The sequence below is a fragment of the Barbus barbus genome (assembly GCF_936440315.1).
Source record: "Barbus barbus genome assembly, chromosome: 16".
Classification (NCBI taxonomy): Eukaryota; Metazoa; Chordata; class Actinopteri; order Cypriniformes; family Cyprinidae; genus Barbus; species Barbus barbus.
This window is the reverse complement of record NC_136744.1, coordinates 390,854-413,943: the sequence shown is the minus strand read 5'-3', so window position 1 is coordinate 413,943 and position 23,090 is coordinate 390,854. Positions and strand designations below refer to the sequence as shown.

Sequence of the window (23,090 nt, the reverse complement as noted above, 5' to 3'; positions counted from 1 at the left end):
AAAGATTCTTAGCACACTAATATGGTGCATAGATATCGACATGTAATATACACTCTCAATTAGATCATCCGAAGACGAATTGATAGAGACTAGTGATCTATCATAAGCATGCAGAAAACACACAAAAACATATACAAGACCAGTAATAATATACACAATGACCTGAAGATATGTGTGTTCATTCACAGAAAGGTTTTTCTATGAATTAATTAGAGTAGAGTCCATTTTTACGGCATAATGTCTTTTTCCTAAGGGGATATGAAGCGAGTTGCTCTGCCCGTTATCAGATGGGTTGCCAGGGAACCAGGGGCCTGTTCTGCTTTCTTAGGTGTTAGATGCATTTCAGCGGAAGGGTCCACAGACACCCATAGTTGGCCCTGTGGTTAGGTGAGGGGAGAGATTGCTACAGTGTACTGGATTTTTTGTTTTTAAATAGTTAATCTACTATTATTAGTCACACTGATGGTAATCAAAAAACGTTTTCCAAGGTTGGCAGGTTTGTAACAGTCACATCTTTATACTCATTGCTAGAGCAACATCAGACTCCAGTTTCTAGCAAAGGAAACATCAGCTGTATCACACTGGCTGTGTGAAGCTCTGGGGAAGATTGTACTGCACTAAAATCAATGATGAAGATCAGGTCCCTTTGCCAGCAGCGGCCGTCCTCTCTGTTATGGCTTGTGGGAACAGTTAAACTTTGCCACACATTTGTTCCATGAATAGATAGTGCTAAATAAATGTTCCTTTTATTAGTTGGATGTTGGATGTGAATGAATGCATGTGTGAATGCAGAGCGGGCGATAGGCGAGAGCGAGAAGATGATGGATCTGCTGCTGCAGTGGGGGCAGGAGAGGCCTGAGCTTCGCTTCTATCTGCGTCGAGGCAGAGCACCCAACCTGCAGACAGGTAAGCTCTCACCGTACTGTTCACTGCTGCCGAAGGAATGGTTTATTCACTTCTGTCACAGATAGTCTTGCAGAGATACTTAATCCAAAAAAAAAAAAAAGTTTCTGAACCTCTGTGATTCCAAAACTCACAAACTTAGGCAAGGCAAGTTTATTTATATAGCACATTTCATACACAGTGGTAATTCAAAGTGCTTTACATAAAAGAAAGTGAAATAGACATTAAAAATCAATAAAAACATGGGAATAAAAATAATAAAAACAAGGAATTTTAAAATGATATAGAAATTGATTTAAAATAAATTTAAAGAAGATTATACATAAAACACATTGCAGTCAGTTGGGACATATAGCACAGTGCTCATTCAACAAATGCACAGTTAAACAGATGAGTTTTGAGTCTTGATTTAAATGTGGCTAATGTTTTAGCACATCTGATCTCTTCTGGAAGCTGGTTCCAGCTGCGGGCCGCATAATAGCTAAACGCTGACTTCCCTTGTTTTGTGTGAACCCTTGGTGTTTCTAACTGACTCGATCCTAATGATCTGAGTGGTCTGTTTGGTTTATATTCAGTGAGCATATCAGCAATATATTTAGGTCCTGGGCCATTGAGTGACTTATAAACGAGTAAAAGTACTTTAAAATCAATCCTAAATGTAACTGGAAGCCAGTGTAAGGACCTGAGGACTGGTGTGATATGCTCAGATTTTCTGGTTCTAGTCAGAATCCTGGCAGCAGCGTTCTGGATGAGCTGCAGTTGTCTAATGGTCTTCTTGGGAAGGCCGGTGAGGAGACCATTACAGTAATCCACCCTGCTGGTGATAAAGGCATGAACAAGAACAAAAGTACATTCACTGTGTGAGTTTTCCTCTCAGTTCTTAGGAATGTGTCAGTATTCGACAAAATATTATTCAATTTTTAGATTTAACATCCTTCAAATATTTAGCAACGGTCAACGGAAATGGCTGCCATCAACCAATCAAATTGCAGCAGCTGATAAAAATGGCTGGTTATTATGAAGTTTAATTACAGGGTGTCTAGATGAAGCTATGTTTTACATAATCTTACATAATAAAATAATAACGATCTTACTTGCTGGTGGTTTTACTACTTCCTGGATCTTTTGACATAAGAGGTCGTTGTGCTATATAAACAAACTCAAAACTTATGCAGTAGTCAAAAAACAATTTTTCCTGAAAGCAAGCACCCAAAATGACTTGTTTTCTGCTTTAGTGTTTTTATTACGTAACAGCCTGCACAGACACAAATCAATGCCTCGCTGTCTGTTTGGCTTCGCTCACCGGGCCGTGTTTGTGAAGGGAGAGATTCTAAAAACAGGATGACATGGAATAAAACACAGATTATGATGAGTTTTTCAAATTTTATGCATTTCTTAGTTGTAGAAGAGCATTGTCTCTGCAAACCTTCCGAAGGATTCTTACCAGGGACAGGACTTTGGATTCCTATAAAAGGCCGGGTATACATATCTCATACTCACAAACTCATCAGTCTTGTTCATCAATTACAAGGGTAATTGACTATTACTATATAGATGGCTACCCTATTCTTACTCATTCTAAAAGTACGTTTATTTAGTCGCCATAGATATGTACACTAGAATAAGGCAATATTACCCCTAGTCAGAGGTCATGACCACTATTATAGATATAAGCTGACCAACATGACTTTCTCTGATAGTAGCTTTAGTATGGTCATGCCATGGTTTCCCATGTACACTCAACTAGAGTAATATTGCATATATTAATCGCTATTACAAAAATAAAACAGCGCAAATATGACTAAATATGATATTAAAAGTGTGAAAGTCACTTGTTTTTATAAAGTAACACTGTCCAACAGCGACACCCGCAGGTAAAGTTATAGCAGAGGCTTGCCTCCCTTCGGTCCATTGACTTTCTACAGAGACCCCAAAGCGTGCCGTGACTTTTCTGGAGGCTCATTGAGATGAATGGGGGAAAGTCACGTGAGAGGAGGCAGTGCCTCCATCGCGCTATACTTGGATATGATCGGATGTGATTGGTTCATGCAATAAATCCCGCCTCTTGTTTTCGTGCGTGCTCTCGGTCTGAATGAAGTAAATGATGGCATTATTGACTAATTATAATGTAAGCAAGCAACTCTCCCGCTTAGATATCACTGCTTTGTGTCATGTCAAAATGAAACGTGAAATGACTTGAAAACGTGATGACTGTCTGTCATTCAGCTTGATGAAAATGTATCTTTGTACCTGTGATGATGTTTGTGACAGGGCTTTCATGACGATGACCCGAAAATAAGTTGACTATTTAAAAAAAAAAAAAAAAAACAGCTGAGCATCAGTTCACAAATAAAAAAACGGAGTGTCTATTTACAAGTGCCTTGTTGGCCGCGGCTGTTTACACTAACTCCACCCAACGTGTGATTACAAAGTATTACAGAAGACCATTTCATTATCCGTTCCACTGGCGCAGATGGTGATGTACTTGTTGAGGTTGTTTTTGACACGAATGGCCCGGGTTTGAATCTGCGTTTTGCCTAACTTTTTTTTCCTACCTTTTCAAATCAGATATCACGTCGGAAAGGCATGTATTTTCAATAATAATGAAGGAAAGAGTCGGGTAGGGTTAGGGAGGTCTTTATTGTCCCAATAAGGTGGCATACATTTATAATTTACACTCAACATGTTATTATTGCATACTGTTTTATAATGTACTACAATACTGTGGTGGAGATAATTGCCAATGTGTGCAATAAGTAGTATAAATAGCAGGAAATCCAGCTGTAAGCAGAATCTATAGCTATTTGCACTTAGTGTAAGTGTAACAGGGACATTAATTTTTTAAATATATTTTTAGATTTTATTTTATTATTTTTATATATATATGTATATATATATATATATATATATATATATATATAAAATATATAAAAACTGCCTCCTCATTTTAAAACCCCACCGCACGCCACTGATTCTTACATATGGGAAGAGACCTTTATTCAATGTGTACAAATTTAAAGAAAAGTCCTGCTTCTAAGAGGACATCCACGTATACTGCAGAGTTTCAGACATAATCACAGGAGTGAATCCGCTGAATCGTCCTGTGAACCACTGCTGAAATTGCTGTTATTGACAGTGATAATGGACAGGACGAAATATCTGACAAGCTGATGTCAGAATAGACCCGAGCATTGAGTGGTTCAGTGGAAATGCAGTCAGCATAGAAAAGAATAAGAGAAGCAAGTGCGTTTTTGCTGAATATGTTCAGCAGCTTCTACAGTTTGAGTTTCTTAAATTATTATTTTTTAAATTAGATCTAAAAATATTTAAACATTGAATGCATTGTTTACTTATAATAATTGTTAACATAAATAATCAGTCTCTTTATGTATTTCCAACTAGTTAAAAAGAGTTAAATAATTAATCCTTCATTTAAACGGCATGAGTATGCGTGTTTGGTGGGTCGCATCTTTTCTAGTGTTTGACCCCTGTTGAGTCTGTGTCTCTGGTGTCAGTAGGGCATATTTATTTATGTCACAATTAGACAGAAGCTTTGCAAACACGCCTATAGTGAAAGATGGATATGACCGTGGTGTTTCTTTCCCACGCTTCCCCAAACATCTGCTCTGTGTGTGTGTGAGAGAATTCACAAGCTTGCGATTCAGTTTGATTCCCAATTCAATTCGATTCAAAATCTATTATTTTGGATCTATATCAGGTACACATGCCAAATTTTCTCAAGGAAAAAAATATTATCTTCACTAATGCTGTAAAATATACACGAGATGCTACATTACTGTAATATTGAAGGTTTAAACTGACTGATTTTTCTAGGCTATACAACTGCTTAAATTACACTTAAAGACATTTTTATAATAAAAGTTACAATTATACATAATATTTCTACTTCAGTTCATTTTTTTTAATATAAACATTTAAATGGTGGCTGTCATAAAAAGAAGTGAACACAGAACACAGAGAAGTGTTATGGTGTGTAACTGTGAGAACATCATGATGAAATGTGGTTGTTCACATAATGTAAGTAAAATTTATTTATATAGCACCTCTCACAGACAAAAAGTCACAAAGTGCTTTACAATAAAAAACAGAAAACAAATACAAAAACAAATACCACCATACATCACAAAGATTAGCTTCCAGACCATTTTGCTAGTTAAAAGCTTGTACAAAAAGATATGTCTTTAAGTGTTTTTTAAATGATTCAACAGAGCACATAGTTCTCAATGACAAGGGGAGAGAGCTCCAAAGCCTTGGAGCCATGACACAAAAAGCACGGTCACCCCTTGTCTTTAAACGTGTTCTGGGAATAGTTAAAAGGTCTATGTCTGAGGACCTCAAAGACCGACCAGGAGTGTGTGCATGTAATAGATCATGAATATAAGAGGGTGCCTGACCATGCAGGGCTCTATAAGTAATGACCAAAATTTTAAAATTTACTCTAAATCCAATGGGAAGCCAGTGAAGGGCCTTAAGCACCGGGGTAATGTGCGACCTCCTTGTTGTCCCAGTCAAAAGCCTTGCAGCAGCGTACTGTACAACTTGTAATCGATCCATAGAAGATTTGTTCAAACAAGTATACAGAACATTGCAATAGTCTAATCGTGTAGAGATAAATGCATGAACAAGCATCTCCATCTCTTTTTTTGAAACCATAGATCTGATCTTCGCAATGTTCCTAAGATGGAAAAAAACACGAACAAACTACAGATTTTACGTGACTATTCAAACTCATGGATCTGTCAAAAATAACACCCAGATTTCTTATGTCACTGCTAACAGATGATGATAAACCCCCAATAGCCTGCTTAATCTTAGTAGTAATGTTTTCAGGGGCAATAATCATCACCTCAGTTTTATCATCATTTAATTGCAGAAAATTGTCAGACATCCATTTATTAATGGATGCCAAACAATTCTGCAAAAGAGACAGTTTTTCTAGTCTATCAGGACTAAAATAAATATATAATTGGATGTCATCAGCATAACAGTGATACAATATTTTAAAACTACTAATAATCTTGCCAAGAGGAAGCATATATAGACTAAACAGCAGAAGGCCAAGCACAGAACCTTGTGGCACACCACAGGACAGAGGAGCAGAGTCTGACATGTAAGTTCCTATAGACACAGAAAAACTCCTTTCAGAAAGGTAGGAGGATAACCAATTCAAAGCTCTTCCAGAAATGCCCACTAGAGAATGCAATCTATTAATCAAAATGCTGTGATCAACAGTATCAAACGCTGCGCTAAGGTCTAACAAAACAGCAGCCATCAAAATCTCATTTGAAACCCTAAGAAGGGCAGTTTCAGTGGAATGGTTTTTACGAAAGCCAGATTGAAATTGATCACAAATATTATGAGCCTCTGAAACTGTATTTAACTGTATTGCCACTACTTTTTCCAAGATTTTAGAGATGAAAGGCAATTTAGAAATAGGCCTGTAGTTATTAAACAATGTTGCATCAAGGCCACTCTTTTTCAAGAGTGGCTGAATGACAGCATGTTAAAACACCTAGGGACCTGGCCCAACCTAAGAGATAGGTTTATAATTGAAACCAAATATGGGCCAATAGATGTAATAGATTTTGTAAACAGAAAAGTAGGCAAAATATCCACGGGGCTTTGAGAAGGCTTCATCATACCCACTATCTTAATGATGTAATTTAGGGAAATAGGGCTAAAGGAATCTAAAATTGACAGTCTTTGTCGGGTAACTGTACAAGGATTTGCTGATGATGCAGTGTTTATCCTAACAGCCATAACCTTGTCAACAAAATGAGACTAAAAACAATTACAGTCATTATTGGAAAACACAGGCACAAGAGATGTAGTAGGAGAAACAATATTATTAACAGTTTCAAACAAAGTTTTAGGATTCCTTTTACAAGCACATATCAATTTCATAAAATATGAAGCTCTAGCATCCTTAATCATCTCATTTAAATCTAACAAAAGCTCTAATAATGGTTGTGGTTCTGAGAGGAGTTACACATGCATTGGCTTTTATAATAAATAGGGATGCACGATATGAAAAATTAACCGATACCGATAATTAAGTCCTTCTCATGGCCGTTACCGATAAGTTCATATTTTTATATTATTTTCATATAATCTGCAGTTTGTGCACCCAGGAGAATACAAAATCTAAGATTCACTGATTAAACTGATATTTTAGTAGCTCTGGCCTAACTATAGCAAACATCAGTCCTGACTCTTCAAATGTGTTTTATTTTTTGTGTAAGGCACCACAATACTTTGTAACAGAAATGATTTAACAGAATTATGACAGAACTATGGTTTATCTGCAATTAACAACTCACAGATAACGATTGTATTAAATAGTTTTTGTTTTAGTTTTTATTTATTTTGTTAAGTAGCAATTTAAAGCTTTCTTTAGATATATTTATCATGTCTGTGAGGCATGTATTTCGGTTCATTTTTGTGAACGAACGACAGTCGCGCATCACAGATCAGATTTCATTTATCACCTGAGGAGAGAGTCGAGCTGACTGACAAGAGTGAGGTGAAAACACAAGACGATGGCAGAAGAGTTTCTAAACCAAATGTAAAAGCGCCTGTTTTAAAAATATTTTTGGATTTTGAAAAGCCTGTTGACCTGCCATTTATCTAAGGTGATATTGGAAGGTCTATTTATTTTTTAAACATTCGTTTCTCATTTAGCCTATTTGGTTCCACAGTATTTGCTGATTTTTATTTTATATTTAAACTGTGATATTTTTCCCATTATTTTACATCAAGGTGTATGCAGTCCATGCCTCAAAACTTTCCATCTCACTAATAAACGCTCTACGTTTTATAATTATTTGTTCCTCAGTCTTTACTGATTTTCAGTTTTGTATAGGCCTACCATGCATATTTAAAATTGTAAGTTATCTGTTATTTTATATTAGGCATATAGCATGGTGCATTTTTTTTATTCGTTTTGTTAATAAAAGTTAGCTATATGTTCTATGTTGTATTTTGTTGTTGCTTGAATTGAATTCAAGCAATTAATGCCGAATTGCCGCTAATTTAAAAGTGAAAATAAAACGCGCACAGAGCTTACAAGCTATTTAAAACCGAAGGAAAAGAGAGAAGACTCAAACGACGTCCACCCCCATCCACCGAGGTGATACCGGTAAGGTATTGACACACGTCGATTAACCAGTGGGAACATTTCCTCACTGTCACAACCCTACTTGATGCCTTTTTTCCTCCTTTCCGAATCCTTGCTGAACATACGTTGGAAATAGCAATGGCATTGTCCTCCTCTGCCACCGAGAAAAACTTCCAGACCGGCGAAGACATGTTCGCAAATTATGACGTAATGAGCACAACACATGCTGAGAGTCACTGCAGTTTAAAGCTGCAATCACTTGCACTCGGAAAGATAATCTCAGATAAATCAGTCTGATTGATTGATTTACCAGCAAGCATACTTTATCGGATCTAGTTATCGGATTTAATTTATTTATCAGAGCAATAAAAATGACGTCATTTTCTCACATATCGGTCGATAATTTATCGGTCTGATAAATATTGTGCATCCCTAATAATAAATGTCATTTAAATGAAGTGTTTCAATTTTTATTTTTAAAGGGTCAGGAACTGCCTTTGTTTTTATTTTGTACTGTTCTTTGGGGTCTACTTATGTTATCAAGATTTTTACTAGGGATGCACGATATTAACGGTACGAAATTGGAATCAGCCGATAATGGCTTAAAATGTAAACGACGCCATCGGTCCGAATGCGCAATTATTCCGATATGTGTTGCAGATAAGATGAATTACTCACATGTGCTCAGGGTGTGCTACCAATAAGATGAAGTCAGCAGTGTGGTCATTCTTGAAGCAAATTTTTGCCTGAATGGTGACTAGATTCACTGTTTTTGATCGTTGCATATAAACTGAGAATTCATGAACAGAATGAAGCGTCCGGTGTGCAATAGATTCAACAGTCGCTAGCCATGCGGCTGCGGCCACAGCTGCAGCCTCCCCCGGGGTGCTAATGCCCGCTCAGCAAGGAGTTTTAATTCCCTAAGGGGTGCTGTTGGCCTACTTGTAATAAAAATGAAAGTAAAATACTCACATAACAGTAGGATTGTATTTCTGATTAAATAAAGCAGTAACTGATGTCGTAAAATCATGAGTATGTTTTGATTTAAAGGTCAGAAGATATAGCTTACATTAATAAAAATCACATACATGACACTTGTAAATTAAATGACTTTATACAGATTTAGTTATTAATGTGTAATGTTTTTTTTTCTCTTTTTTTCAAACAGATTATGAGCTCTGAAAGATTTTCAGAATGTTTACAAACCTTTTTTTCTTTAGACCATCTACAAATGTTAAATATTTAAATAAAATGTTAAGCTTATCACTGCATCTGTCTGAAAAAAAGTGATTGATTTATAGTTGATTTATATTTTCAAAGCTTTCAATGTACTTTCATTATAAAATAACTTCATTATTGTTTATTTAATTCTAACAAATAGGCCTAAGCTTTTGTTAAAAACAAACCAAAATTAAAAATACTTTGTTTAGACTCTCTGCACAGGAGGGACTTGGGGTTCTTTCCAAACAAAAGGAAATATATCGGTATCGGCAAAAATGAGTTGGAAAAATATCGGCATATCAGATATCTGCAAAAATTCAATATCGTGCATCCCTAATTTTTACTTAAAAAAAACATAATAATTTAGAAGTAATAATAGGCTATTTTCTGTCCTGTTTTTAACCCTGTTGGATCCAATATAGTCGGCACAGCATCGTCTTTTAGTTTCAATCTTTCTAAAAATCCCACGTTGAGTTGTGCTTTGTTTATAAACGAGTGATGTAGAAGCAGGCGTTGATGTTCTTCTGCAGAGGCGGTGCTTATCCACACTATTACATCATAGAGTAGATTAGAACATTTCAAATGCTGTGGTTTTGGCAGACTGCCTTCAATATAAGCTGTTTTTAGACTAACGACAAAGTTTTGAGTTCTGAAACATACAAGATGTTTTTATAGTACAATGATCTCTTATATGTCAGAAGATCAAGGGAAGTTTTGTTTCTCAGTTCATGACCCTTTTCATGCATCTGTTTTCCCACATCAGTTATGTGCATTGGCAGAATCCCTTATCAGTTGAACCTTACATTAACAAGTGCTCTGATTACAGTAATGTTACACTCATCAGTTTCTGTAAGCAGAGTTTCTAAATTGAAGTTGGCATTGTTCAGGCTTGCGCTCAGGTGTTTTCTGCAGTATCGCTGGGCTTGAGCTTGTGTTTGTATTTCAGACTCCAGGACCTGGAATCAGAAGAGGAACGGCGTCAAGAAGCCCACAGACAGACGGCCGGAGAATGGAGTGAGTCGGCCTGCACTCTTGTGCCTTTCATTTCCTCGTGTAACGTAATCCCGGTGTTTGACTCACACATATGAAGGCATGAGAGGAATGCAGTCTAGTCGAACAGGAAATGGATGAGCATGAGAGGATTTCAGAGACTGATGTTGGTGTGTTGTGTTGTGCAGGTGAGCAGCACGTGGATGGACATGACTCTAGCAGAGCTGCAGGACATGTTTGCCAGACAGCAGCGTCAGATTGACGCCCAGCAGCAGCTCCTAGCCTCCAAGGTACTGGATAACACGTTATTAGAAAGGGGAAAAATGACTGAGTTAAAGTGTCTTTGTTATTTAATAAGAAAAATGATGCAAATAAGAACCTGTCCTCTCACTGTCCTGAGCAGGAGCAGCGCTTGCATTTCCTGAAGCAGCAGGAGCACAGGCAGCCGCAGACGTCCTCGGAGCAGAAGAAACTGCAGCATCTGAGGGACACGGTGGAGAAACAGGAGGCGCAGCTGAAGATGGTGCGAGCTCTGAAGGGACAGGTGGAGCAGAAACGCCTCAGCAATGGGAAACTCGGTGAGCATCACAGCGCCGCTCATTATGAGCTCTAGCGATCTTACTGCTGATGGAACAGGTTTTTTGGAGATTGAAGTGAGATTTGCGTAATGACCTTTTTAAAGTACATCGTACCTTGATGCATTCAGCACTCTCTGTAAGAGTTGCTTGACAGTTGGTTAATTTTTTCCTCATTTATAAAGATGTGCACAGAATGATTCTAAATGTAAGTATACAGTAATATCCTAAATGTTCTTAGAAACATATGCAATGCATTCCTAGGTGCATCATCATTTATCATGTGCTTGTTATTGAGCACAAAAGATAGCAAGCTCTTCTAACTAGAGCAGTCATGAATGATTTATTTGACAATTAATAATAAACTCATTCATTGACTGTGTTGCTTAACACTGCACACCATTCTCCGGTCGAGGTCCATCTTTCTCCAAAAAGAGTACGACTAGAGGAATATTCAGACTTCTTTCACCTTCACAGTTTATTCTGAATAGGCAAATCTCATTCTTTTTCTGCTTTTGAGTTTTTAAAATCGTTTATATTTATTTTATCATCGAGAGCTTTGATCTTGCAAATCTCTGAATCTGTTTTTATGGACATGAGCAGATACTGTATATTCTGAATAAAGCGTTTGTACATGGTGCAAATATATATTTAGACAGAAACATATTTGTGACCCTGGGACCACAAGAGCAGTCATGAGTAACACAGGTATATCTGTTGCAATATCCAAAAATACACTGTATGGGTCAAAATTATACATTTCTCTTTTATGACAAAAATCATTAGGATATTAAGATCATGTTCCATGAAGATATTTTGTACATTCCTACTGTAAATATATCAAAACTTCATTTTTGATTAGTAATATGCATTGCTAAGAACTTCATTTGAACAACTTTAAAGGAGATTTTCTCAATATTTAGATTTTTTTGCACCCTCAGATTCCAGATTTTCTAATAGTTGTATCTCAGACAAATATTGTCATATCATAACAAACCATACATCAATGGAAAGATTATTTATTCAGCATTCAGATGATTTGTTTTATTAATTTGTTCCCTCGCTTGTGGACTCTTTTTTTTTTTTTTTTTTAACAAATTGAGATTTAGGACAAATTATAAGTGAAAAGGCGTCATTTTATTAATTCTCAGACAAAATGCTGCACTTTTCTTTGTGAAGTTGAAATATGTCAAGTAACAAAACAAAATTTAATGTTTTAAACAAATCCCAAATCAAATAAATAACACAATTAACAGAAATATAATATATAAACAAACTAAGGCTTTGTCTGTGCACTTTCCATTTAAAATGAGAGGCAACCACTGCATTTTAATCACAATACAAACAAAGAGGCTGCAGACATACAGTTTTTGAACCTCAAGCAAAGACAGAATGGTCTGACTTCAGCTTTGTGAAATTATGCTACATAAAACATCTGAACGAAACAAAAACAGCAGATGGGCTGAATGAGACGCAGATTCACTCTCTGCCAGCAGGTGGCGCTTATGAAACAGCAGCGATGGTTACTTGATTGCCGCTTATAAATACTACTTTAATATGCATTATACAGAGACAACATGAAGATAAATCAGTTCCAATCAAAAATACATTCATATAAACCCCCAGATGTATTTCATTCATTTAACATCTCAACCGACTTGAATTGTCACACATTTGTTTCAAATTTTTTATTGGCTCTGAGTGCAACGTTACATCCCTAATTCATTCCCTCGTTAATAAATTAATATAACGAGGCAATGATTTAGTACAGTGTGGCCACAATAACTATTTTTGTCTGCATGTGGTGTGGGGCTCCATACATTCACGTGACTGATTTGGATATTCTTGTGTGCATGAAAGCGATCGTCTCATATTCAGTGTTTTCAGTGCAGGCTGAAGGATCTCGAGCTCAGGCGGTGGAAGTTATTCTGTGTGTGTGTGTGTGTGTGTGTGTGTTTGGTTTAGTTGAGCAGGTGGAACAGATGAACAATATGCTCCTTCAGAAGCAGAAGGAGCTGGTAGTCGCCGTGTCTAAAGTAGAAGACCTGAGCAAACAGCTGGAGACCCTAAAAAACGGCCAGCTGGATGCGCTTCACAGTAACCACAGCTCTGTGGCCGAGCTGGACAGACTCTACAGGGAGCTACAGGTAAGAGCCGAGGAGCTGAAGATTGAATTTGCCGATATCTGATATGCAGATATTTTTCAACTCATTTTGTCTGATACCAATATATTTCCTTTTGTTTGTAAACAACACCAAGTCTCTCCTGTGCAGAAATTATAAGCAAAATATTTTTAAATTTGGTTAGTTTTTAACAAGAACTTATTTATTAGAATTTAAAAAAAATAATGCAGGTTTTTTAACAGTACATTGAAGTTTTGAAAATAACTATAAATCGCTGCATTTTTTTTGCCCCCAGAAAGATGCAGTGTAACATTTTAGGTAAGTCGTGGCCTAATGGTTAGAGAGTCGGACTCGTAATCCAAAGGTTGTGGGTTCGAGTCTCGGGCCGGCAGGGATTGTAGGTGGGGGGAGTGAATGTACAGCGCTCTCTCCACCCTCAATACCACGACTGAGGTGCCCTTGAGCAAGACACTGAACCCCCAACTGCTCCCCGGGCGCCGCAGCATAAATGCCCACTGCTCCGGGTGTGTGTTCACTGTGTGTGTGTGTTCACTGCTGTGTGTGTGTGTGTTCACTGCTGTGTGTGTGTGTGTGTGTGTGTGTGTTCACTGCTCCGGGTGTGTGTTCACTGCTGTGTGTGCGTGTGTGTTCACTGCTGTGTGTGCGTGCGTGTGTTCACTGCTGTGTGTGCGTGCGTGTGTGTGTTCACTGCTGTGTGTGTGTGTGTGTGTGTGTGTGTGTGTGTTCACTGCTGTGTGTGTGTGTGTGTGTTCACTGCTGTGTGTGTGTGTGTGTTCACTGCTGTGTGTGTGTGTGTGTACGTTGGATGGGTTAAATGCAGAGCACGAATTCCGAGTATGGGTCACCACACTTGGCAGTATGTCACTTCACTTTAAGATTTAACATTTGTAGATGGTCTAAAGCAAAAGAGTAGTAAAAATTCTGAAAATCTTTTAGAGCTCATGATTTGTTTAAAAAATAAAACATTAATGAATAAATCAGTGCGTGTGTATGTATATATATATATATATATATATATATATATATATATATATATATATATATATATATATATATATATATAAATAAAATTTACAAGTGTCATGTTTGTTTGTTTTTCATGTAAGCTATATCTTTAAATCAAAGCATACTCATTATTTAACATCAATTACTGCTTTATTTAATCAGAAACACAGTCTAAATGTTATTTGTGTAGGCTATTTTACTTTTAATTAATACTTTTAACAGATAAACCTCCTTACTGAGCGGGCGTTAGGAGCCGGGGGAGACTATTACTGTTTACTCGATCACACACCGAACGTGTCTGTACTGCATTCTCAGTTTAAATGCAGCGATCCAAAACCATCAATCTAATCGTCCTTCAAGAAAGAGCCACACTGCTGATGTGATCTAATCTCTAGCACACCCTGAACACATGCAAGTTAAAGTATATCTGCAAGACATAGCAGCATCATTTTTCATATCGGGCCAATGCCGATATTTACATTTAAAGCCATAATCGGCCGATTCTGATATCAGTCCGATAATATTGTGCATCCCTATTCGAAACATCTCACCTTTTTGTGTGTGTGTGTGTGTGTGTGTGTGTTCACCAGATGACGAAGAACATGAACCTGGAGCAGGGCGCTAAACTGCAGCAGCAGAGAGAGAACCTGAACAAGAGGAACCAGGAGGTGGCCAGCATGGACAAACGAGTCGGTGAGCTGCGAGATCGCCTGTGGAAGAAGAAAGCTGCCCTACAGCAGAAAGAGAACCTTCCTGTCAGCGTGAGCCTTTTCTCCTGTTCACACCACTCAATGCATTCATGCCAATTACAAGTCTGCATTTACATTCATGCATTTAGCAGACACTTTTATCCTAAGAAACTTACAAATGTATGTTTTATTAACAAAGTTTGGGAGGAGCACATTCAGTTTATTGAGACAGCTTTTTGGTGGTGGGCCCTCGATTGTGGAATATCTTTCCTGTACAAATTAGAATGGCCCCTAGCTTTAAATCTCTTCTTAAAACTCGCTTGTTTTTCTTAGCCTTTAACATGTGCTCCAATTGTTGATTTTTATTTCTGTTTCAAAATTGGTATGCGTGTATTCTGCTCGTTTATTTTGATTATTTTTATATTGGACTTATTATTTTACTCATGTACAGCACTTTAGTTTTAAAATTGCTTTAAAAACAAATATACTAAAGTAAACAAGTTAATAGCGAGAATTGGACCTTAAAATAAAGTGTGACCAGAAAAAGTTATTAAACCTGTAATATTGTTTTATCACAACACTTTTTTGCAACCTAGGCTGTTTCAATATTATGTAATACCGTATGCAGTGATGAAAGCATTAGGAAATATCGTGATACCATCACATGCCTGCAATCAATGTAATGAAGTTATGGGGAAAGTTGTCAGTATAAAATGGTTCTATGAGCTGCAAATTTATTATTATTTTTTTAAATTTAAGAAAATTAGAAACAAATTTCTACATTAGCTTGATTTTATTAACTTAATTTAGTAAGTGTTTCTACTAGAACACATTGTGCATACGAGTCAGAAGAATCATAGTGATTTTTATCCAGAGCAAAGGTTTTTAGTATATTGTTTGTACCTCTTGTGTCCTGTAGATGGCACTATCCTGAAACACAGAGGCCTTCAGAACATGTTCAAAAACTTCATACAAAGTTCCATTTAAATACACATTTAAAAGCTACAACTTCAATTATTGTTTGAAATATCAAAAAAGTACTACTTTTGGAATGTCAGAAATGATCCCGATGACGAACAGTAGTTTGAAAATTCCCAAATTCTGTCAGACAATATGGACGACTATGGATGTTACACCATTAGGACTGAAAAGAGAGCAGGATCATGGGCAGATTTGACAGATTTTATAAGTAGGGATACAGGTGCTTAACAGGTTTAACACTTAGTTATTTAGCATTCTGTTGCTTTAGATGTTTAGAGAAGCTGATTATTTGGAGTGATGTGCACAGTAAGATCAGTATCAGGCACACACAGTCCGTTGTGATTTCACATTGTCCTTGTTCTGGAGTGTGGTTTCACTGCTGATGTGTTCTTATTCCAGTTGCCTTCAGAAGTCCAGACAGCGCAGCAGACAGGACCGTCCCGTGTGGCTGCTGTCGGCCCTTACATCCAGTCCTCTACGATGCCCAGGGGCCCCATTAAACAGGACCTGCTCATTAAACACGCTTACCCAGACGGCACAGCGACTGTACCACATCAGGACAAGAGCACTCACCCTGACCCAGGTTTGCAGATCACCTGTTTACCCAACCGAGAGCACTGTTCAGTTAGTGTGGTCTAACTAGGGCTGTGACGGTCGCCGTGACAACCGCATCACCACCGGCGGTAATGCACGTGACGTCACACACTTCATAACAAGCATAATACAAAGCTTTGTATACAAGTGTAATCACAGTAACAGTTGTTGTTTTATTTAGACTATAAGTCTATGTTAATTCAAACACCAGATCATGCTTTAAATTGGCGGTTTGAGTGCAGGAAAATATATTAAAAAAAACTGAATTTCGAATATTTGTCAAATTTAAAATAAAAATCCACATTCGAATGCAAAAGCGTAGCATTGAGTCTGTCTACAGGACATTTGAACCTTGTGACAGTACGTCATAATTAGGAAGAGTGCTTTAATGTCATTCACTGATCGTTCTGTGTGCGTAGAGCCGCTGCATTACATGACGTCACATACGCTCCAAGCCGGCGCGAGAAAGCAAAACCGTGACGGAGGCAGAGGATCAGACCTCTTCCAGAATTCGTTCAGCACCTTCACGTTTTAAACGTGTGTAAACGCTTTAGATTTTACACACTGCCGGGAAAACATGATTAAACATGATTAAAACGGTATGCAAAGTAACATAGCACTGTATTTTATTTCAGAAAGTATTTTTTCTGCTCATTTTGTTGAACATTTGACTATTTTATTCATGTGCAAGTTCAGGGTTTTGGTACTTGAAAGTTTCATGGTTCAAGGTACTTTAAATATACACTGTATGCTCCTGAAATAAAAGTTCATAAATCTAGATGTAATGCAGTGTTTTTGTTAATATGACTCATCATATAGAGTCTCTTTTAAAGGTATAATCAACTATTTTCCATTGTCTAGTCTTTAATAAGCAAACAAAAATCACAATAAATTGTAATATCAAATCGCAATAGTTATATAGTCGCAGTACTCAATTATCGCAATATACATTGAATCGGCACACAAGTATCGGCAGATTAGTGTATCGTAATATAACCTATTTAGCCGTGTCCGCTCGCGTCTGGTGTAGACAGGGTGTATTTAACATTCTTAAGTAAAGATATTTTCTTATTTAACTGCATTATTTCTTTGATATTTATTTGAATGTTTTGTAGGCTGCGTGTTCACTGATGGAAGTGCTAAAAGAAACATGCACGTTTGTTACTAGATGATCGAGCCTCATTTATTTTTGTGTTTCTTAATACATATATATATTTATATATACAGTATATACAGTTGGGCAAAAAAGTATTTAGTCAGCCACCAATTGTGCAAGTTCTCCCACTTAAAAAGATGAGAGAGTCCTGTAATTTTCATCATAGGTACACTTCAACTATGAGAGACAGAATGGGGAGAAAGAATCCAGGAAATCACATTGTAGGATTTTTAATGAATTAATTGGTAAATTCCTCAGTAAAATAAGTATTCGGTCACCTACAAACAAGCAAGATTTCTGGCTCTCACAGACCTGTAACTTCTTCTTTAAGAAGCTCCTCTGTCCTCCACTCGTTACCTGTATTAATGGCACCTGTTTGAACTCGTTATCAGTATAAAAGACACCTGTCCCCAACCTCAAACAGTCACGCTCCAAACTCCACTATGGCCAAGACCAAAGAGCTGTGGAAGGACACCAGAAACAAAATTGTAGACCTGCACCAGGCTGGGAAGACTGAATCTGCAATAGGCAAGCAGCTTGGTGTGAAGAAATCAACTGTGGGAGCAATTATTAGAAAATGGAAGACATACAAGACCACTGATAATCTCCCTCGATCTGGGGCTTTCTAATAATTGCTTTTCCTTTACTGAATCTGCAGGTATGTTGAGGATGCGAGTGAGGATAACTGAATCTCGCATGTGCACGAGAGAGCGATGAAGTGCACGTTGGCAAAGCATATAAAATAATGATCTGCTGTGTTACACTCATGCAGTCATGGGTAAATGGATTTGTAGTGTCTGTATGACTAATTTGAAACTGTGGAGTGATTTATTTAACTCAAAGTGAATGCTTTGGTCTTAAGGCATAATCCTGGTGCATTTTGAAAATAGACAACTTTTTGTCAAGGAGTCAGAATTACTCTGATAATGGCGGAAAGATACATAGAGAAGCTCAAATAGACGTTCACAAAAGAATAAGACTGTGATTTGAGAGGCCTATTACATAGTGGAAGTAAAAATAATGTCTGACCATGTTGAGCCTCAAACTTGAGGACGAGAGAATTACAAAATACAAAACTGATTTTTTTTGCAAGCTTTCCTCACAGCAAATTTGGAAATCCTTCCAAAAACACACATAAAAACCATATGATATATAATTCAGAACTACATGAAAAACATCCCAGAATATAATTTCATTAAAAAATTTAAAAAAATTTATGATTCACATTGTATGTAAATAATGCAGTAGCAAAAACTGTGAAGAATTTTTTTTTTTTTTAATGCAAACTTTCTTGTACATCTGGGAGATGTTCCCATAACATTTTGTTTTCTACATAGAAAACAATTGTTACATACTGTATGCAACAGATATGATCATTTTATAGAAATATAGATAATGATACTATGTTTTGAAATTTCAGTGTCAATTTCAATTTTTATTCTTTGCACATATTTATTATTATTTTATTCTGTGCACAATACCAAGGTCCTGGTTTTGATTCGCATGGGAACACATATACTGATTAAAATGTGTACAGTACCTTGAATGCATTGTGAGCCACTTTGAATAACAGCATTTGCTCCGTGCATACGTGTGTGTAAATCATTCGGTTTTGACAAGTGAATAAAAAACGTCTCAGGTTACGTATGTAACCATGGTTCCCTGAGAGTCGGAAATGAGACACTGCGTCCTCTAGGGGTCATTATGGGGAACACCTCGGCATGACCGGTGTCTTGAAGCATATATCTAATCACGACAATAACATTGGCCGGCGACAGCCTATGAAGTTACTACCTGCGCGGCCACAGTATAAAGGGGCGCCGGGAAAATACGTCATTCACTTCTTCGTCTGAAGGTTGCGTCCGAAGCATGGCACCGAACCTAGAGGACGCAGTGTCTCGTTCCCTACTTTCAGGGAACCATGGTTACATACGTAACCTGAGACGTTCCCTTTCGAGGGAACTTCGAACTGCGTCCTCTAGGGGTCGCTATGGGGAACGGAATACCCACGCCACCATGCTGAGGGGAGTTCAAGCCAGGCACTAAGTACCAACTCTACCCGGCTAAGAGAGTTGCCACTGGGACGGTACGACGGCTGTCAGTGACATTATCCCCTTCGGCCAAAGGCCTGAGCTGCATACCCCAGAACTTACCTGTTAGGGGCCAGGCCTCCTGGACCCAGGGTAGAGCTCAAAGGCTTGGAATCGGAAGAAGAGATTCCTTTAAGGGGATACGACCAAGCGCTTAGGATAGTAACGAAATCTTGGCCTGTCATCCAGGGGCTACTGCTTGCTCTGCAAGAGCTCGCTGAAGGAACCGTCTCAACAGATCCTTGGTAGCAACACCCTGTTCAAGTAGTATCACTGGGGATACATAGGTAGAGTGGGGCCCAAGGTGAAACCAGGGCCTGACCGACTCAAAGAATGGGCACGAAGCCGCAGTGCGTAACCCATACCGTACAGGATTTTAGAAAGACCGCAAAACACTTAGTGTGTGATCTTACCACAACGTAGCTTTCAGAAAGTGTACAGAGACATGCGTGCGCATTTACCATATCATGGATTTTAAATATTCTCATGAGGGAGCAGCATGCTCATAGGTGACTCTCTATGCTGAGGGGAGCAGCTCTACCAACAAGGAGAGCAACTTTACAAGGAGGCAGAGAGAAGCCTAACAACCTGAAGTTGCTGACTCACAGAGCTGATTTCTTTTCAGATGCTCTACCATGGCTTTAGAGCTCTGCATAGCGGAGAACTTAACTCTCAGTATGAGAGGGAACTCAGACGCTCAGAAGGGAGCGGCATGCTCATAGGTGACCCTCTAAGTTGAGGGGAGCATTGCCAGCTCGACCAACAAGGAGAGCTCGGGAGGGTGCTGCATGCTCATAGGTGACCCTCTATGGTGAGGGGAGCAATGCTAGCTCGACCAACAAGCAGAGCGACCTAACAGGGAGGCATAGAGAGGCCTAACAACCTGAGGCCGCTGAATCGCAGAGCTTCGGAGAGCGGAGAACCTAACTCTCAGAATGAGAGGGAACTCAGACGCTCAGAAGGGAGCGGCATGCTCATAGGTACGACCAAAAAACAGCCTACCAGGGAGGCAGAAGGTGGCCCAACAACCTGGCATGACTGCTAACCGGAGCTCTAGAGAGCGGAGGCCTGACTCTCAAAATAGGAGAGGGACTCAGACTCTCGGTTCTGGGAGCAGCGTGCTCATAGGTGACCCTCTAGGGTGAGGGGAGCACTGCTGAGCTCAACCAACAAGGACAGCAACCTGACAGGGAGGCAGAGAGGAGCCTAACAACCTGAAGTTGCTGCTCAACGGCGCTCCAGGGGGAACAGGACCCAGTGAGAGGAGTCCTTAGACCCTCAACCGGGAGTGGCAAGCTCCAAAGTAACCTCTAGGTGAGGAGAGCATTGCCAGGCCTGACCAACAGGTTAACTCAACAGGGAGGCAGCAAGCGACCAACTTCCTGGTGTCACTGTCTCAGAGTTCATAAAGAACCTCCCGCAGTGTGGTTTAGGAGCACTGCCATGTTTACATTTACATTTACATTTAGTCATTTGTCAGACGCTTTTATCCAAAGCGACTTACAATTGGGGAATACAAAAAGCGATTCATCTTGAAGAGGCAGTCAGACAGAGGAAGTGCTCGTAACACCAAGTCTCAGTCATTGTTCAAATAAGTACAAGCTAGTAGGTGGAGAGAAAGATAGAGGGAAAGTTTTTTTTAACTGAAAGTTCCCTCTGTTCAGAGCGACGCTCTCAGCCCTCGGGCTGAGGCGGTCCTTACGACACAAACTGGGAACAGGAAGTGCATAGCTATCTCTCACAATGAGGGGAGCACACCCTAGTTCAACCAGAAGGCAGTTCCAGAATAAAAGGGCAGTCCAGCAGCACTCAAAGGAAGACTGTCATCTGTTAGTAGGTGAATGTAGTCCTATGCTCTCTATCTTGATAGAGAGCATAGACCAAAAAAACCATACATGTCTGAAGAGCTATCGCTCCTCAGAGCTAAAGCACTCAGGAAGGGTTTCCACAGAAACACCTCTCACTCTTACCTCCGGGAAAGCAGTGTACTCAAACCCACTCCATGGAGGGGCGATTCACTGGTTCGACCGTAAGGACAGTGTGACTCAAATCTCAGGAAGCCTCCCGATGCGAGTAGCGCATCCTGGCTGGGGGAGCTTCTTGAAGCAAACACCCAGCCAGGAGCTCAGGGAACACATCACGAAGCAATAATCTCTGAAAAAGGCTCAGGCTGAATTGAGGACCCGCAAGTCCTGGGTTGCAGTGCTATACTGGGACCTGAAGGCCAAGGAGGCTCTCACAGAAGCCTAGCGACTTGGCTGCATGATCCAGCAAGCATGAGGCCGAAGATGTAGGCCATCATCCAGGCTGGATCTAGTACTGACAGGTGAGACCATATCCACAGGATCGAGAGGGCTCCTGGAGTGCAGTATAATGTGGTTAGAACATGTTATAAATCATCTGTCCAATAACTGCAGACAGATACCCACATCATAATTCATTACTGATAGGGAAGATTTCCCGTCAAGTCCTTTCCCTGTTCTGCCCATGAACCGCGGGCAATGGTCAGATAATTCTCACCGCAACCTCCGAATCAAGCAAGAACGGAGCCGCAGCCGCAAATGTGTCGCTATTCCAACGAGAGGCGAACACACTCATGCAGACACGGGTATTACAATTTGGGTAAAAAGTAAAGCACTCACCTTCCCTTTTTCTCAGTAGTCCCGGAAAAGCATCACGATGAGCACACGAGCGCATTCATAACACACCCATTTATATTGTGGCCGCGCAGGTAGTGACATCATAGGCTGTCGCCGGCCAATGTTATTGCTGTGATTAGATATATGCTTCAAGACACCGGTCACGCTGAGGCGTTCCCCATAGCGACCCCTAGAGGACGCAGTTCGAAGTTCCCTCGAAAGGGAACTTCTATTTTGCCTTTATAAGAATAGACAAATCTACAGAAAAGACAGCATATTCATTCTGTGGTCCTGTATGCAGTATTGGCTAACCCATTAATTCAAATCACGTTGTGTGTGTGTGTGTGGGGGGGTCTATTCGTGAAGAGCGTGCAATCAGTTGCTGACGCTCGCTAAAGCGTTCAATTGCTTTATGTGCGCTGTTTTATCGGTACTTTCGCTTTCAAAATCGATCGCGTTCAGCAAGGAGGGGAGAGGATGGAAAGTAGGGAGGCACAGTAACTCGTTTGGGGGGCCACGGCCCACGAGTGCCCCCCTTGGCGCCGGCCCTGCTGTGCGCTCTCTAAAGACGCACTTTCTCCTTAGAGCACGCGCCGCAATGTCTTCAAGCAGTACCAAGTGTGCCATGCCTCCAAACACAAGGTGAGAAACAATAATCACCGTTTATATAAGAATAGATCAGGTGATTTGTTGTTTGGACCTCTAATTTTATATATATATTTATATATATATTTGTATATAATTGGACCTCCAATTATACTTTATCAATTTTAACGTCTAGTTACTTTCCACCCACCCTGTACATAACATATCTAATTATATGTGGGGTTCTTTATACATGCTTACTATAAGGCCCTGGGCGTACATGATTATTGCGTACGTGTGGTATAAGTTGTTCTTGAATTTTTTCGTACATTTTAGAATAAATTTTAGTACGAAAGTTTTTGATGAATCATGATTTATTC

The 23,090-nt window shown here is 39.1% G+C and overlaps 1 protein-coding gene across 2 annotated transcripts in view; it reads left to right on the top strand.

Annotated features, from left to right (window-relative positions):
* The window catches only part of LOC306882872 (apoptosis-stimulating of p53 protein 2-like), a 41,288-nt gene that overhangs the window by 4,956 nt on the left and 13,242 nt on the right, over positions 1-23,090 (top strand). For both annotated transcript variants that reach the window (XR_013785305.1, XM_079437856.1), the window contains exons 3-9: positions 793-906; positions 10,209-10,276; positions 10,441-10,542; positions 10,656-10,830; positions 12,793-12,974; positions 14,567-14,737; positions 16,046-16,229. Coding sequence is in view for 1 of the 2 variants with exons in the window: in XM_079437856.1 (XP_079293982.1) it covers positions 793-906; positions 10,209-10,276; positions 10,441-10,542; positions 10,656-10,830; positions 12,793-12,974; positions 14,567-14,737; positions 16,046-16,229 (996 nt within the window). In the remaining variant the exon portion in view is untranslated. The remainder of the gene's footprint in view (positions 1-792; positions 907-10,208; positions 10,277-10,440; positions 10,543-10,655; positions 10,831-12,792; positions 12,975-14,566; positions 14,738-16,045; positions 16,230-23,090) is intronic.